This window comes from Elephas maximus, chromosome 7 (genome assembly GCF_024166365.1).
Source record: "Elephas maximus indicus isolate mEleMax1 chromosome 7, mEleMax1 primary haplotype, whole genome shotgun sequence".
Lineage (NCBI taxonomy): Eukaryota > Metazoa > Chordata > Mammalia > Proboscidea > Elephantidae > Elephas > Elephas maximus.
In genome coordinates this window covers 128,750,470-128,768,073 of record NC_064825.1, presented here as the reverse complement: position 1 = coordinate 128,768,073, position 17,604 = coordinate 128,750,470, and the positions used below count along the sequence as shown (strand labels likewise).

At 58.5% G+C, this 17,604-nt stretch overlaps 1 protein-coding gene across 1 annotated transcript; it reads left to right on the top strand.

The window, feature by feature from the left end:
- The first annotated feature begins 1,323 nt into the window (after positions 1-1,323).
- MAP3K11 (mitogen-activated protein kinase kinase kinase 11) lies at positions 1,324-16,032 on the top strand. The gene is made up of 10 exons (XM_049892499.1): positions 1,324-2,561; positions 7,287-7,467; positions 7,861-8,009; positions 8,125-8,300; positions 8,420-8,663; positions 9,150-9,263; positions 9,876-10,011; positions 10,104-10,195; positions 13,770-14,162; positions 15,182-16,032. The coding sequence occupies exons 1-10, from the start codon at positions 1,823-1,825 to the stop codon at positions 15,517-15,519; spliced, it is 2,562 nt and encodes an 853-aa protein (XP_049748456.1). The 5' UTR covers positions 1,324-1,822; the 3' UTR covers positions 15,520-16,032.
- Positions 16,033-17,604: the final 1,572 nt, after the last annotated feature.

Below are 17,604 nucleotides of genomic sequence, written 5' to 3'. Positions count from 1 at the left end.
ACTTCCGGGGTCACAGGTCCCTCTCCTCCGGCTCCGTGCTCGCCCCGCTGCGGCCGGTGCCGGCCCAAGGAGAGGCCGGAAGAAGGAGCCGCGAGCCGCCAGCCTGCAATGGCGCATGCGCTGACGGGCCCAGTTGGGACCCGGAAAAGGAAAGCCTGACGGCATGAATGCGCAAGCGCAGGAAAGTGATGAAAAGGTGAGAAGCGGGGAGAGCCCTTGGGGCGGAGTCTAAGGGATGCGACGGTCTCAAAACTGGAAGGGATTGGGCGCATGCGCTTACCCAGGCGTTGCCAAGCTAGCGAAGTCCACTGGGTGGAACCAAAGGAATAGTTAGATGGCCATTGGGTAACGACGGAGTAATTGGCTTAAAACTCTTCCAATGAGTTACAGGGGGCGGGGAAAAGTTTGCAGGCGTGGACTCCCCAGGGCCACAGCGAGAATTCTGCGCCCCTGCAGCACGCCCCTCTCGGCCCGCCCCTTTTAGTACTGGGCCAGTAAAGTTACACTGTCTCAGGCTCCCCGCAGGCTCTACTTCCGAGTCGGAGTTCAGACATAGTGTGTAGAGAGCGATCCTCTGGCACAGACAGGAAGAGTCAAAATAGGATCGCGTCGTCTTTCTTAAAGTGGCAGGCTCAAGGCAATTAGGGTCAACCCTAGCCAACGGTAGTGAGGGGCCTGCTCGGCTATTCTGAATCCAGTCGCTGGGCAGGATTCGGAACAACAGTGCCCGGCTTCCGCCCGCTAGGGAAAAGCCTTGGGAAGTGGATTGTTTCCCAGGTGAGGGAGAAGACGAGAGCCTTAGACAACCCCATTCCAAGAGCTTGAGTTGCAGCAAGTTCTGTCTCTCCTCCAGCCCACCCCCCAAATCCCCGCGGCAAGCCGAGCTTCTTGTCCCCATTTCAGAGATGGAAAGAATGAGGCTCAGAGAGAATCGGGCACACAACCCTGCAACCTGGTAGCCAAGACCAGACTCTGGTTCACCCTGCTCCCAAATCCGGTACTTCATTCCGCTCTGCGGATGCAGAAGGCCGGGGACAACCTGTCCTTGGCAGAGACCAGTCTCCACCGCAGGCAGGGGCGCAGCCAGCCTGGGGCTTTTCTTCCCAGACCCCCAAAGGCTGCTGAGATGGGCGTCCGGGGCTGCCCCACCCCTCCCTCTGCTCCCTCCTTGCCCGCCTGCTCGGGAACTTCCCCGGCCCTGCCGCCCAGAGCCTCCGGGAGGGGAGCGGTGCTGCCGTCCGCGTCATCTGATGCTGTTTCCTGAAGGAGGGAGAAGAGCGGAAAAAAGTGAAACTCCACCCTCCACCTCTGCCTCCCGCCCCCGGGGCCAAAGTACAAAGGGAGGAGGAAGAAGGGAACGGGGTCGGAGCCGTCGGGCCGAGGGATCCAGGCCGGGAAGAGGTAGCCTCGGTCGGGTTAGGGACGCTCCTGCCACCACTGCGCAGAAGGACGCAGCCGGAGCTCAGGCGCTGCCCCTTGTGGGCTCCACTTTACACTTGGCGGGCGCCGGAGCCAGGCTTCGAGGACTGCTTCGGACGAGAGCCTCGCGGGCCCCTCCGAGCCGGCCATGGTGAGGCGCCGGCGGCCCCGGGGCCCCACCCCCCGGGCCTGACCGAACTGCCTTAGGTCGCCCCCCTCAGAAGCCCGAGATGCGGGGGGCCGGGAGGCGACGCTCCTGGCTCCCCAGAGAGGCGTGGGTCTGGGACTGAGGGCCAGGGCCCGGATGCCCAAGTTCCGGGACTAGGGCCACAGGAGCCAGCGGGGGTGGGGGCCGGGGCACCCAAGGAAGGTCCCCCCAACGCCCAGACGCCAGCTCCCGGCCATGGAGCCCTTGAAGAACCTCTTTCTCAAGAGTCCCCTGGGGTCTTGGAATGGCAGTGGCAGTGGGGGCGGCGGGGGCGGTGGCGGGGGCCGGCCAGAGGGGTCGCCAAAGGCAGCGGCTTATGCCAACCCTGTGTGGACAGCCCTGTTCGACTATGAGCCCAACGGGCAGGATGAGCTGGCCCTGCGGAAAGGCGACCGAGTAGAGGTGCTTTCCCGGGATGCAGCCATCTCTGGTGATGAGGGCTGGTGGGCAGGCCAGGTGGGTGGCCAGGTGGGCATCTTTCCATCCAACTATGTGTCTCGGGGTGGTGGCCCGCCCCCCTGTGAGGTAGCCAGCTTCCAGGAGTTACGGCTGGAGGAGGTGATTGGCATTGGGGGCTTTGGCAAGGTGTACCGTGGCAGTTGGCGGGGCGAGCTGGTGGCCGTAAAGGCAGCTCGCCAGGACCCTGATGAGGACATCAGTGTGACAGCTGAGAGCGTGCGCCAGGAGGCCCGGCTTTTTGCCATGCTGGCGCACCCCAACATCATCGCTCTCAAGGCTGTGTGCCTGGAGGAGCCCAATCTGTGCCTGGTGATGGAGTATGCTGCCGGAGGACCCCTCAGCCGTGCCCTTGCTGGGCGGCGCGTGCCACCCCATGTGCTGGTCAACTGGGCTGTGCAGATCACCCGTGGGATGCACTACCTGCACTGCGAGGCCCTGGTGCCCGTCATCCACCGCGATCTCAAGTCCAACAACAGTGAGTTTTGCGGGGCGTGGCTGGGGGTGGCATGGCCAGGTACACAACTACTGCCAGCACTCAGCTGAGCCCATCTGGGGGTCTGCTCAAGGCAGGAGCTCCTGGCCTCAGGGAGTCTCAGTTGCCCAGGGTACCCAAGGGCCCACACTGGCCCCCCAAAGCAGGACGAGGCACTCAGCAGAATTGGTTACACCTTCCTGCCTGGGTCCCAGGAGTTCTTGACCTGCCCAAAGCTGTAGTTTGGACCATGTTTAGACCTTCCAGGTGGGCCGTTAGTGTCCTGCCCAAGCATGGCCATCACTCAGGGATGTCCCTGGATGCTGGTGTTCTCATCCCTTAAAGTTCATGTTTGTGGTTTTGGTGCCCCATTCTCTCCTTTCTCAGGGTGGGCAACTCCCCCAAAACAGAGAGCTCAGAGGGGAAAACTCCTGTGGTGATGGGGAGGGGGACCAGAGCTGGGATTCTGGCCTCACGCCTCCCTGGCTGCAGGACCTCTAGCTAGTTATTTTCACTCAGAGCCTCAATTTTAGGATCTGTAAAATGGGGTTAATGATACCTTCCAGAGTGACCACGAGAGCGTAGTGGCTTAATGGACCAGGCAAGCCCTGGTGTGCGCTGCCTGGCACACAGTGGGTCCTCAGTCAGCCATGTGTGAACATTTGAGGGCTGGATCATCAAGGGGGCCTAGCCTGGGATCAGTACTTGGGATGGGCATGGCTGGGCTAAGGGGGGCATGGCAGTGAGACGCCAATCTGCAGCCATTTCAGGATACCCATTCGCCCCACCATGGGCCCAAGACAAGCGAAGGGTAGGCTCAGGAGGGCTTCCTGAAGGAGGCAAGCTTCACACCAGGCCATGAGCAGGCAGAGTTTAGAGGGGCACCCAGTAGGTTGTCCGGACAGGGCCCAATAAGAGCAAAGGCACAAAGGCAGGACCAAGCCCAGCGGAGGGGCCCCCAGGGCTGGACCTCGCTGGAGCCCCAGGCACAGGCTGGAGAGCAGTGGAAAGTGCGGTGGGCGGGGTGGGCTGAAGCTCAGGAGAGTCACTGGAGAGGCGTGGAAGTTTTTTGGGGGGGGAGGAGGAGAGAGGATATTTTGAGCCTCCTGGCCTGGGCTAACCATGGACCAGGGGCTTGAGGGGAGCACAGCACCAGAACCCAGGGATATCTGGGACCTTGCCAGGGCTGGTGGGGTGGGGCAGGCATGGGGGGGGCCTGCCAGCCTCCCCACCCACTCCGCTCATCCCAGGCTGGAGGTCCATGGTAGGGGGCACTTCTCAGCCTGACCCTTGGGTCACAGCCATATAGGGTCCCCACTCCCCGCCTCAGCCTAAGGGGGATTCCCCGAAGGCCGGCAGGGGGAGGGGACTCCAGTCCTCTGTTTTTCGTCCGTTTTCTTTCCAGAAAAAAAATGGAACAATAGCCCAGGCCCCTGCTCCCCACCCTCCCCACAGCTTCCTGCGTTTCCTGCTGCCCCTGAGCCGGCTTCCTGCCCTTGCTCCAGCCCCTGCTCCCTCCCTGACCCAGCTGCCTGCAGGGGAGGAAAGAGTTGGGGGGGCTGCCAGAAAGGAAGAAGCCAGGGATTGTACCCCCACTGGTCCCAGTTCCCTGCTTCCTTCAGAGTCTGGGTGGTGGTGGAGGAGGACAGGCAAGGTGCCCGCAGCCTCCCTGAGCCTGGCATCCCACCTTACAGACCCAGTCCTAGGCCCAGGGTGCTGTTTGCGGGATGGGGCGGGGGGAGTCCCTGGGCTTGGGGGGGCCCTAGCAGGAAACAATGGCGTGATTTTCCTGGACAATGGAGGCCTTGTGAGGAGGCCTGGCAGGGAGAGGAGGACGAATTCTCCAGGCCCACGAGTCACAGGACTGACCAGCCAGCCCGGCCTGGGTCTGACCTCCCCCGATTCTGCCCCAAAGAACCCCCCTTCCATTTGGGGACCTGGCTCAGACCTCCCAGAAAGGAGAAGTAGGGCCCATGGGAAGGAAGCGGAAGAGGTGTGAGCCGCCTAAGCCACTCCAAGGCCCACAGTGGGCAGTCTAGGAGAGGATGGGAGGGGGCGGGAGCGGTGGTTAGATCCCTTTCAGAGGCCAGGGATCCAGCCTTGGTCTCCAGCCCTGTCCTCTCTGAGGGCCCTGACCTCCCCTGAGGTCTACATCAGACACGAACAGCAATTTGGGTTGGCACAAATTCAAGGCACAGGCGGGTAGCTGAGCTCCCTGGAGAAAAGAAAATGCAGGAGGTGAGGCTGAAGCTTAAGAGATGTCAGGTACAGTTGGAGAAGATAAGAGAAAGGCCACAAGTGCAAGAAGCTCTGAGACTTTGGGTGAGTTGATGCTCCTCTGGGCTTCAGTTTCCCTAACTGAAAAAGGAGGAGCCTGGCCTTCCAGCCTTGAGATACTGGTGCAGAAAGCACTTCGCTGGTCTGTGGGTACCACAAGTGGCTAGAGACCAGACCAGAAGTGGCAAGGGTTGGTGTTCAAGAGGACAGCTGAACCCTGGCACCACAGAAGGCAGGAGTCCCCCAGCCCCAGCACACAGACACCTTTGCCTTGTCTCACTTCACTCACCAGGCCCAGCTGTGCAGTGCCTCTTTGGGATGAACTTAAAAAAAAAAAAAAAAACCCTTTGCCCTCGAGTCAATTCTGACTCACAACAACCCTATAGGACGGAGCAGAACTGCCCCTTAGGGTTTCCAAGGCTGTCATCGTTACAGAAGCAGGCTGCCATACCTTTCTCCCGATGAGTGGCCGATGGGTTCGAACTGCTGACCTTTTGGTTAGCAGTGGAGCACTTAACCATTGTGCCCCCAGGGCTCCTTTAGGACGAGCTTCTGTAGGGCTTACTAAGTAAGTGGTCAGGTTCCAAGCCTGCAGCACCAGGCGAGAGGCTGCAGTGCAGCCGGAAGTAAGGCAGCGATTGCCGATAGAGGGGAGTCGATGTGAGAGATGTTGGCGGTAGAATCTTTAGGGCAACTGCGTTCATTAGGCTCCTCCTAGATGTCAGACCCTGTGCTAAGATGATAATGAGCGTTATCTCGTTTAATACTGGTGACAACTCAATGAGATGGGTTTTGTTGCCAAGTCTCAGTTTTATTAACCGTTTGGGACTCGGCCCCCATTTGATTGAGGGGAGCGGGTGGATTGCAGGGCCATTCTCTGAATTAGGTGCACTTGTGGGAAGATTTGCCAGGCACAGTGGGATAATGAAGGTGATTACTGAGGGCGAGTGGACATCAGGTGGGGGCTCTAATGTCTGACTCAGAGCTCCAGAGGTGGACGGGGTAGCAGGCACCTGGGAGAGGCTGAGAGCTGGGGAAAGGGGGTTGGAGGTTGAGGAAGGCTGGGCTTTGAGGAGCACCAGTCTTGAAAAGGCCAAGGGTGAACAGGCCCTGAAGGACAGAGCACAGTAGCAGCCAGAGGTAGAAGGAGCCCCAAATGGAGACCCTGGAAGCCAAGACAGGGAGCCTGGCAGGGAAGGAGTGGGCAGAAGTGTCAGACACCTCCATAACAGCTAGGGGTGCCCTCTGCCAGAGGGCTGTGGCTTTAGGCCCTGAGGCCTCTGGTGGGCCCAGCCCTGTGCTAATTCTCTGCAACCTCCTATGAGAAGTCTTCCCTGACTCACAGGCCTGTTAGGCTTCCTTCCCCTCTCTCCCCACCCCAACACCCTGTGGAGCCACCATCACAGCACCGTCCTCCTGGGGAGGAGAGCTGGGAGTGCGCCCTGAAATAACACACGTTCTCAAACCTAGTTTACTCGCAGTTAGCTATAACCACAAAGGTAGAGGGACCCTTTAAGACCCTTCATGATTCCAACTTTGTCCTCTTTCCATTCCTCCAAAACATCTCTCATTTGAGCCATGTTTGTCCTGGCCAGAGATCTGCAAGTTGCTGCCAAGTCTGTCTATCCACTCCTATGTTTGTCCCAAACTCCTCCTTTCTGGCCAAGAACCATCACTTTCTTAGCCCCCTCCCTTTCTCTTCACAGCCAACTGCATCAGTAGCTATCTTTTGGGGCCCCAACCCCCAAAGAAATCAAGTCTTTCTCTCCCCCCGGGAGTGACTGCACCAGACATGATGTGATGTGGGCACTGGGGGGCTGACTAGGCTTCCTTTTTCACCAAGGGGTTCCCTCCTACTCCTCACCCATGGAAGGTTATGACTAACTCTCCTGTCTCAGCAAAATGACAAGATTCGCACGGGTTTCTCTTGGAGTCACTTGCAAATGATCAAAGTCACAAATGCCAAGAGGCTGCCATGTTATCAGTTTCTAGTCAGGGCAGTCTTAGGTAGAAGTTAGAACACTGGCTTTGGAACCAACAGACCCGGTTGGAATCTCAGCTTTACTTGCTATGACCTTGGCCAAGTCCTTCCTTGTTCAGTTTTCTCATCTTTAAAGTGGGGGTAATAATATCTACCACCTAAGTTTTTTTGTGAGTGGGCTAGAAAGAGAGTGTAAAAAGTCTGCCCTCTAGTAGACCCTCAGCAAAGTTTCCCCAGCAGTATTGTTTTTGTTTGGTTCCTACCCCCACATAGCTGTGAGCTCTCTAGGGAAGGTCCAGACTCTTCACCTCTGTGCCCCCACCCCGTACCCAGCCAGGATGACTGTCAGCTCCTCCCCGTCCCCCTGCCTGAGCCTGAGCCTGAGCCTGAGCCTGAGCCTGAGCCTGAGCCTGAGCCTGAGCCTGAGCCTGAGCCTGGAGTACCCACAGCCTGCCCCTCCTCTTCCCCAGTTCTGCTGCTGCAGCCCATTGAAGGTGACGACATGGAGCATAGGACTCTGAAGATCACCGACTTCGGCCTGGCCCGGGAGTGGCACAAAACCACACAAATGAGCGCTGCAGGCACCTATGCCTGGATGGCTCCCGAGGTCATCAAGGCCTCCACCTTCTCAAAGGGCAGCGATGTCTGGAGGTGCGGCCTGGGCAGGGGCCAGACAGAGCCAGCTATAGGGCTGCAGAGGGCAGAGGTGGCTGCCAAAGCCTTGGCTGGGCAGATGGGCTGAGCCCAAGGGGAGGGATTCAGACTGTTTCTGACTCCTGCTTGCTTTGGTGCAGGGACAGATCACCAAATAAGCAAGGTATACACGGGCTTAATTGTGCTTACTTACTAATCTGTACTGCACAATTTCACATGGGTTTCACCACAAGTAAGCCCCGGCCGACTCGACGGCATCGGGTCATTGGGTTACCTTGCTTTCTGTAAATGGGTGCATACCGTGCTCACTGGTTAATCCTCCCTTGCTTTGGGGTGAAGCGATAATGAAAGGGCAGCAAAGGGGACACAGACTTTCTGTCTCACCCACAGCTTTGGGGTGCTGCTGTGGGAACTGCTGACTGGGGAGGTGCCCTACCGTGGCATCGACTGCCTTGCCGTGGCCTATGGTGTGGCGGTTAACAAGCTCACACTGCCCATCCCATCCACCTGCCCAGAGCCCTTCGCACAGCTCATGGCCGGTAAGGGGGCGGGGCCGACGGGGAGGGGCGGAGCTCCCTGGGCCAGGACACACCCACTCGCAGACGCCGTCTCATTTTGTGTCTCCCCCGCCCCTCTGCAACGCGGTGCCCCCAGACTGCTGGGCCCAGGACCCCCACCGGAGGCCCGACTTCGCCTCCATCCTGCAGCAGCTGGAGGCACTGGAAGCGCAGGTCCTGCGGGAAATGCCGCGGGACTCCTTCCATTCTATGCAGGAAGGCTGGAAGCGCGAGATCCAGGGCCTCTTCGACGAGCTGCGAGCCAAGGAAAAGGTGCAAAGGGCTCGGGTTCTGAAGTGGGGAAGAGCGTCTCCCGGTTCTCCATGGGGCAAAGTTGGGGGACGCCGGGCTCCGCGCTGGGCTAACCCACGTCTCCACTGCCCTGGGTGCAGGAACTACTAAGCCGCGAGGAGGAGCTGACACGCGCGGCGCGCGAGCAGCGGTCACAGGCAGAACAGCTGCGGCGGCGCGAGCACCTGCTGGCGCAGTGGGAGCTAGAAGTGTTCGAGCGCGAGCTGACGCTGCTGCTGCAGCAGGTAGACCGCGACCGGCCGCACGTGCGCCGCCGCCGGGGCACCTTCAAGCGCAGCAAACTCCGAGCGCGCGACGGCGGCGAGCGTATCAGCATGCCGCTCGGTAAGGGGCGGGGCCGGGCACGCCGCCCCGCCATTGGCTGCGGGCGCTCCGGGGCGGGGCCGTGGAGCTGCGTGACAGAGCGGTGGGGTCAGGCTTGTCGGCTGGTCGCTCTAGGATTGGTTTAGGGTTGGGGTGGGTGGGCGCGTGAGCTGAAGGCTGGAAGGGGTGGGACCAGGATTGTTTTTTCTGCCTGTGGGCGGGTTCTGGCGGAAATATTTGCATGTCGGTCTGGGAGTGGCTGTAGGCAGGAAAGGGCGCGGCTCCTGGCGGTTCTGGGAAGGCGGAGGGGCGGGGTGGCCCAGCGCAGGCATCTCCAACACCCGCGCGCTTCTCCCGGTGGTGGGGGCCGCCGGCTCGCTTTGGGACCGAGGGAGGCGGTGGGGCTCGCCCCAGCCACACGAGACCTGGGAGCCGGCTGAGGCCCCTCCGGGGTGGGATCTGACTCCCCTTCACCACAAACCGGTCCCCTGCTCCCCTCACCCCCAGACTTCAAGCACCGCATCACCGTGCAGGCGTCGCCCGGCCTTGACCGCAGGAGAAACGTCTTCGAGGTTGGGGCTGGGGACTCACCCACGTTCCCCCGGTTCCGGGCTATCCAGTGTAAGAGCCCCATGCCCTTCCCTAGTTCTTTGAGGTGGGTCTCGCCCACTGTCTGCCCCGTCCTCCCTGTCCTCTGGCTCCCTCCCGTCTCCTTCCAGACTGGTACCTCTGAGTCCCCCAGGGCGAGCATATCGGTTATTATTTTAATGAAATATTGTTTTGACACTATGTCACTTATTTTTTAAATGTTCTGCTAACGTTAACTTTGTGATTTTTCACAGTAACTCTGTGAAGTAGATATCATAGGTGGGAAAAGTGAAAAAAGTTTCTCACCTAAGTGTCACACAGCTAACCAGTGGCAGAGCCATAACGCCCCCCCTCCCCAGGCAGTTTGCGCCAGTGTCCCGTAGCTACTAAGCAGCCACTGTGGGCTGAAGGATGAGAAGAGATGCCCTCTATCACTGCTGGCCCCAGGACCGAAGCCCATCTCCCCGCCCCGGTGCTGTTCCAATTCTCTGTAGCCCACCACCCACCCTTAGAGAGGTGTGGGGCCTGTCCTGCTCCCCCTCCTCTAAGGGGTTGCGCCCAGGATCTGGTTGTCGTTATGGGGGAGGGGAAACAGGTGGGGCTCCTGACCTCAGCTCGGTCTCCATGGATTCCACCCCCACACAGTGGAACCTGTAGAGCCTGGCCAGGCTTGGGGCCGCCAGTCACCCCGACGGCTGGAGGACTCAAGCAACGGAGAGCGGCGAGCATACCGGGCCTGGGGCTCCAGCTCCCCCAAGCCTGGGGAAGCCCAGAATGGGAGGTGAGTGGCTGAATACTCACCACCCCCCAGTACCACCTGCTTCCCCAAAGTCCTGAGATTGAGCACCTCTCTGTCCCTTCCCCTTCTACCAGGAGAAGGTCCCGCATGGACGAGGCCACGTGGTACCTGGATTCAGATGACTCATCCCCCCTAGGATCTCCTTCCACGCCCCCCATGCTCAATGGTGAGTGGCCTTGTCTCCTTGTAGCAGGATCTTGTTGAGCCCCTTTTGTGGGCACCTTGGGGAGGCATCCTCATTCCAGAGATGAGGAAGCTGAGTCCAAGGTGGGGCAGAGCCAGGTCAAGAGCCCAGGTCTGACCTGTAGACCCATGAATAAGCTGGATCCAGCCCAGGCCTCAGGGCCCAGAGTCTGGTTCCCCTGTTCAGGCCTGGCCAGCAGAAGGACCCTTTCATAGTGCTGGACCCAGAGAGGGAAGAAAACTGCCCGTGCAGGGTGGGGTCAGACAAGTGGCTACCACACTGTGCTGCCCAGTACCCCTTCTGGGCCATACATGCGGGTGGGGATCCAGGGCCATTCCCACTACATCTGGGGCAGCTCTGAGCTTTTCTGAGCTGCATGATGATATAACTTAACCATGTGCCAGCCATTCCATCCAAGCAACAACTCTGGGAGGGATGTGTTGTTATTATTTCAGTTTTAGAGATGAGGAAACTGAGGCTCCAAGAGGTTAAGTAACCTGTCTAAAGGCCCCAACTGAGGGTTTGGAACCTAGAGAGGCTTTGGAGCCCATGGTTAGCAAGCTTCCTTGGAAGCTTTCATTTGAAAAAAGGGTTTCTCACATACAAACTACTTGGGAGACCAGCAGGACTCCTGTGTCAGGGATGAGGGTTGGTTTAACCCCGCTCGGCCTTGGCAGGGGCTAGAAGGTTGCACCCTCCCTCGTCTGTGGGTAAAACTTTTCTATGACAACCCAGGGATCATCTTCAGAGCCCCAGCCTTACCTGCTGCTCACAACTAGAAGGCAGGACCCAGCATAGCTGCTCTCAGACCAGCAACCTGGTCAACAAACCGTTTAGACTCACTCTTCCTGCCCCCATCCCAGTCTTCAGCTCCACCGTGACCCTGAGTCACATTCCATAGTTAACTTCTGAGGCTGGTAATAACAACTGGTGGCACTTAACGGGCACCACCTATGTGCCAGGAATGCTGTAAGGTGAGTATTGTTATCAGCTCTGTCTTACAGAGCAGGAAACAGAGACACACAGAGGTTAAGTGGTTTGATATAGGACATAGCAGAGCAGAGGTGCAAACTCAGGTCTGTCTGACTCCAGAGGCAGGGCTCTGAACTTCCATCTGCTGCACCGTTTTCTGCTCCACAGCTGGCCTGCCTCAAGCTGGCCATGCAGCGGGGTTGAACTGAAATTTGGGAGGCCAAGGAGGCTGCTTGGATTCACCTACTCTAGAATATTACAGGCCAGAAGGGTCAGTGGAGAGCTTGAGCCCCTGTCAACCCGGGTGTGTAGGTCAGAACAGGCCCTGGTCATGTTCTGAAGAGCCCTCTGGCCTTGTTCTCCCTGAGCTCCCAGGGGTAGGGGCATAATAGTCTGGACCCTGTTCTTAAGTTTGTCTCCTCGCCTGAGTGGATATCGGGCCTGTCCCAGCCCAGCTATTGGCTGAGTGCTTGGGTTTCCCTAGCCTAAGCCCATACTTACCTGCCCCCTGAGCTCCACCACGGTGCATGACCTTGAGCTCCCAGCTGCCCACAGTCAGAAGCCTGGCTGAGAATCAGAAAATGGGGCCTCATGGAGAACCCAGACCTTGTGAGACTGTTCCAGGCATAAGCCCCACCACTGGGGATTCACATCCCTCACCCACTCCCACCTGAATGTTCTGGCCCCTGGGGAACTGCATGGCCTGTGAGAAACTGCTCTGTGACAGTTATTGCAGGAGCCACTACCTGCCACATGACACGTCCTCTCTATGAACTCTCACGGAAGGAATTTCATCTTTATTTCATAGTCAGGAATGGTTATGCTGTTTCTCCTAAGGACAGAATGCCAGTTCTTACTACCAGGAAGCTTAGAGGCAAATTAAAAACCTTGTCAAGTAATTCTGAATAAGTCACAGTTTCTCAGGCCGTTGCCACTGGAGTTGGATCTAGCCCACTAACCAGTATTTAGATTCAGGGAAGGGGGAACATTAACAAGCTCAGAGTGGGGGCCTTGTGGGAGCACCCTTGTCTAGTGTTGACAGGCCTTCAGGTTGCCATGGCAACACAGGCCCTTCTGCAGCCTTCCACTGAGGAGACAGGCCCAGGTAGCTGCTCGTGCTCCCCCAGAGGCGGCATAGATCGGTACGGGCCTGATTTGTCATGTTGCTTCCCCATTCCTATGTTTTCTAGAATTGACAAACATACTGTAACAGGTTGAAATTTTAGAAGAATCCCCTCGGCCCTTTAGTGGCAGCAGCCAAGGGGGTATGAGACAAGGGGCAGAGAGACTGCGCAAGGGATGTGGCTGGGAGTTAGGACCCAGAGCCAGGCCCTGGCTCATAGTAGAAGCTCACTTTTCCCAGTCTTGATGTCATCCTCTTGACACCCAGCCCAGCGCTGCACTCCCAGGCAGGCATATTCCATGCCTGGCGCAGGAGGAGGGAAAGGCAGAAGGGGCAAGGCCAGGGAGGGCTTTGAGAGCCCAGCTGGGGAGCCTGGGCTTTCTTCTGGTAGTAGTGGAGACCCATGGAAGGTTCTAGAGCCACGGAGACACCTAACAAAATTGGGGCTTGTGGGAGGCCTTCCTAGACTCCCTACCTCTGCTTCAATCATGGGTTCCCCAGCCTCACCCCAGCATGATCTAGCATGGAGTTGGGCCAACTATAGGCCAATTCTAGGCCCAACTCTAGGCCCATCTAGGTACTGATGTCTTGAAATTGGGGAGGCACATCCCCTATCCCACTCCCATTTGGAAAGTCTAGCTGGGAAGAGCCAAGCCTCTGTGCCACTGCCTGGAGTGAGGCTGGCTCCACCTCTTTACTGGCTGTGTAGCTTTAGTCTAAGCCCTTAACCTCTCTGAGCCTGGAAACTCCTGAGGTGTGAGGATCAGGCAACATAACGCCCTGAATCGTTCAGCTGGGCTTGGCACGTACGTGTGCTCTGTGAGCTAGCCGTGACCTCCGACAAGGCACTGTTCTCTCAGCCCGAGTTTCCTCACCTTTGGGATGGGGATGGATGCCTCACAGGCTGCTGTGTGTGTCAGCATTGACTGTGTATCCCATGTGGGCTACTGCTGTCATCAGGCCGGGTGGGCAGAAGGGCTCAGGCTGCCCAGCCCAGGAAGGGGGTGGGTGCAGAGCACAGGGCACTGGCCCAATCAACGGGGCAAGTCCTGTCCCTGGGGCTGCATGATTGCCAACCTCAGCTCCATCTGTCCAGAGCCAGCCGACCCCTGGCTGGCTTTGAGGCCTGCATCCTTCCCACTCCCCTCCACAAACATGTGCAGACGGGGCGCACATAACCTCCCCAGGCTCCAGGCAGAACAACCCACGCCACCCTGTCTGCCAGGTTTTGCTCCTGCCAAGAGGACACTGCCTCCTTGCATCTCCATCTTCAAAGATGTTGGGTGGGCAGGGAGGAGCTGGACTTGGGAAGAGTGGAGCCAGGGGATAGTCAGGTGGGCAGCAGAACTCAGCCTTTATTCTAGGGGCGCTAGGGGGTCCCTGAGACCCTGCCCACAGACAGCCCCTGCGATTGGCAGGGGAACGGCAGCCTAGCCTCACCTGTGCCAATCCCACTGGCAGGGAACCCCCCTCGCCCCAGCCTGGAGCCCGAGGAGCCACGGCGAGGCCCGGTGGAACGAAGCGGGGGCAGCAGCGGCTCCGGGACACCCAAGCTGATCCAGCGCGCGCTACTGCGCGGCACCGCCCTGCTCGCCTCCCTGGGACTGGGCCGAGACCTGCAGCCACCGGGGGTCTCAGGCCGCGAGCGCGGGGAGCCCCTGCCAGCGTCCCCCCCACCCGTGCCCATGCTGTCCCCCACCGAACCACCCTCCTCCCCACTCATCCGCTTCCCGCCCAAGATGCCCAGCATGCCAGCCTCCCCACTGAGCCCCAAGGCCCCAGCCCCGCTGCTGTTGGACCTGGGCACCCCTGTGGGTCAGCCATCTGCCAAGAGCCCCCGACGTGAGGAGCGTGGTGAGTGCCACTGGGACCGGGGCCATGAGGGCTGGAGGTCTTGCAGGGAGGCAAGGCCAGGCCACAGCTATCCACTGGACCCCAAACCGGCCCTCAGGGTGCTGGGAACCACATAGGAAACTGGGTTCTAATTTCAGTTACCTGGCAGGGTGGGGCAGCTGTGAAGTCACAGAAGTAGTAAGAATGATGATGGTGGCAAGCTCTCCCAGGTTGCTTACCTGTGCAGCCACTGTTCCTAGTGCTTTAGAGAAGTTATCTCCTTTAATGGCACCAACCCTGTGGACTGTTAAGGAGCCCTGGTGGTGCAGTACCTAAGCACTCAGCTGTGAACCAGAAGGTTGGTAGTTTGAACCTACCAGCCACACCTTGTGAGAAAGATAATGGCAGTCTGCTTTCATAAAGATTGACAGCCTTGGAAACCCTATGGGTCAGTTCTACTGTCTGTCAGGGTCGCTGTTAGTTGGAATCAGCTCTGTGGTGGTGGGTTTGGTCTTGTGGGCTGGTGGTGTTAGTTACTATCAAGTTGATTCTAACTCGTGTTGCCCCATGAGTGCACAGTAGGATCATTCCGTAGGGTTTTCAAGGCTGCGACCTTTCAGAAGCCGATTGCCAGGCTTGTTTGAGGTGCCTCTGAATGGGTTCAAACAACCAACCTTTTAGCTAGGAGTTGAGCGCTTAACCGTTTGCGACACCCAGGGATTTCTCCCCGTGGACTAGATACTCTCATTGTGCCCATTTTACAGAGGAGGAAGTTGAAGGCACAAAGAGGTTCAGGGACAGCATCTCTCACACAGTGAGTAAAAGGCAGAACTGGGGCCAAAGCCTAGGCCTGTCCACTCCAGAGGCCTCCCTCTTAACCACCACATAATAAACTGACACAGATCAGAGAGGGTCATGGAAATTACGAATCCAGTAGCTCTCTGTACAGATTGGGAAACTGAGGACCATAGCAGGGCAGTGCCTCCGGAGATACCCAGGATCAGTGCCTGGCTGACCATGTGCCCCTTCCTCCTTCACAGGATTCACCGTCTCACCCCCGCCGGGGATATCACGCTCCGCTCCGGGTACCCCGGGCACCCCACGCTCACCACCTCTGGGCCTTATCAGCCGCCCACGGCCCTCACCTCTTCGCAGCCGCATTGACCCATGGAGCTTCGTGTCAGCTGGGCCACGGCCATCGCCCCTGCCCTCACCACAGTCTGCCCCCCGCCGGGCACCCTGGACCTTGTTCCCAGACTCAGACCCCTTCTGGGACTCTCCACCTGCCAATCCCTTCCGGGGAGGCCCCCAGGACTGCAGGGTGCAGACCAAAGACGTGGGTGCCCAGGCCCCTTGGGTGCCAGAGGCAAGACCATGAATGCACTGGGCCACTGTCACATGCTCCAGCCACCATGGAGGAGCCACAGCCTACACTGGAATAGGAGCCAGGCAGTCTCAGGAGCTGCCTCAGTTTCCCCCAGGGACCCGCCCCCTCTGGGCATTGGGAACACTACACTGCACAGGAAGCTCTCACACTGGATGGGGGGCCAGCAGCCCCCTACACCTGCAACCTGTGGGTTCCTCTGACTTACCTGCCCCGTTGGGGCCCAACACTGTACCCAGCTGGTTGGGAGGACCAGAGCCTGTCTCAGGGAATTGCCCGGGGGTGGTGCAGGGAGGAGGGGAGGTGCAGGGGAGAGGGTCCTCAGCTGTCACCAGCACTTTTGAACAAGTCCTATTGTGGCCCCTGCCCCAGGGATTAGTGCCTGGACCCTCCCTGTCCTGGGGGTGATGTGGGGTCCGAACTCTCTCGCCACCTTCCTGCTGCCCCTGCCAGGGCTGGGGCCTTGGCCTCGGGATCCAATGAAGCCAAATAAACTTGTAAGCTGTCTCCCCAAGTGCAACATGTCACCTTCCTGGGAGGTAACCAGGGAACCCGATCACACAACCCTGGTTCCCTCATGCCACCAGAGGAACTGCCAATGGGCCTCGGCCTCAGCTGGGAGGCCTAGCACCACACCCTTCTCCTGGGACCAAGTACACCAGCCTTGGCCATACATTCCAGGCCCTTCGCAGCCTTACCCACGTCCCCCCACTCTGGCTTCACTTACCTTGTCCCCAGCCAGGGCCCTTCACACGTCCACACCTGTGCACACTCCTTACCTCTCCAGGCCTGGATTCTTCTGGACCCTCCCTCGTGCTGGGTGCTCTCTGCTTAATCTCCACAACATCACCTCTCCTGCGAAGCCTTCCCTGGCATCACTGCCCCACACCAGGCAGATCTGAACACAGGAGCCCACAGCCCTCTGGGTGGCACCTTGGGGGGGGGTCCTGTCTAGACATAGCAGGGTTAAGACCCACCCACCTCCTGGCATGATAATCCACTGTAGCACCACTCAACAGGAGCATGGGTTTTCTGCAGACTACAACACCCAGAATCCCTGGGAGAAGGAGCCCTCAGCCTCTGGGGCTCAGTCCCTCGATGGTTTCTGGGAGTTGTAGTCCAGATTCCTCTCCCCTTCCCCCTACATGCGGCTTGGCAGCCAGACTCGCTGTGTCTCCTACGCTGAGCAGGGCCTGGAACTAGGAAAGTCAGACATAAAGGGTTCTCAGGAAGGACTGAGGGAACAGGGACTTGAGACCATCATCTCCAGGGCTGGCCCAGCACTGGGCTCCTTGACTCACCTCACCACCCCTACTCCACCTGATCCATCCAAAACCCCATCAATTCCTCTCCCTCTCCAGTGCCACTATCCTAGCCCAGGCTACCATCATTACCTGCTGGATGCCTGGGTAGCCTCCTTACAGGTCTCCATGGGCCACCTTTGTCCTCAGGCCCTGGGTCCCTAACCCATACTCACCCCTCCCTGTCGATTTACATGCGGCTCACACCCCTCTTCTTTTCCCACTCCGTCCACAGTCAGCCCCCTGTACCTCCCACACTCCAGGCTCTTTCCCACCCCAGGGCCTTTATACAGGCTGTGCTCTCTACCTGAAATGCTCTTCCCCAGATCTCGCCACAACTGGCCTCTTCATTCCCCAGCTGAAATGTCACCTCCTTAGAGGAGCTTTCCCAGTGAAGTGCCCCCCCCCCACTCATTACACAGGGCACTTCCTTCAGGAAACTTAAGACAATGGGAAGTTGTCACATTTCTGTGCTGACAGGTTTCTTGTGTCCCCCACCAGTGTGTGAGCCCCACTGTACCATGTCCTATTTCCTAATGTACTCAGGGACTCGTTGAAAGAATGAGTGTATAAGTTGATGGGATATTGTGAGGTGCTGTCAGGTCACTTCAGACTCACAGTGACCCTATGTACTGTACGACAGAATGAAACACTTCCCTCTCCTGTATCATCCTCACAATCGTTGTGCTTGAGCCCATCATGTCAATCCATCTCATTGAGGGTCTTCGTCTTTTTCGCTGACCTTCTCCTTTACCAAGCATGATGTCCTTTTCCAGGG

Bases quoted from the DNA above. Each gene is read 5' to 3' on its own strand.
- MAP3K11 (XM_049892499.1), top strand. From the start codon at position 1,823: ATGGAGCCCTTGAAGAACCTCTTTCTCAAGAGTCCCCTGGGGTCTTGG. The intron at 8,301-8,419 runs GTGCAAAGGGCT...CCCTGGGTGCAG, and splicing joins AGCTGCGAGCCAAGGAAAAG to GAACTACTAAGCCGCGAGGA. The intron at 9,264-9,875 runs GTAAGAGCCCCA...ACCCCCACACAG, and splicing joins CCGGTTCCGGGCTATCCAGT to TGGAACCTGTAGAGCCTGGC.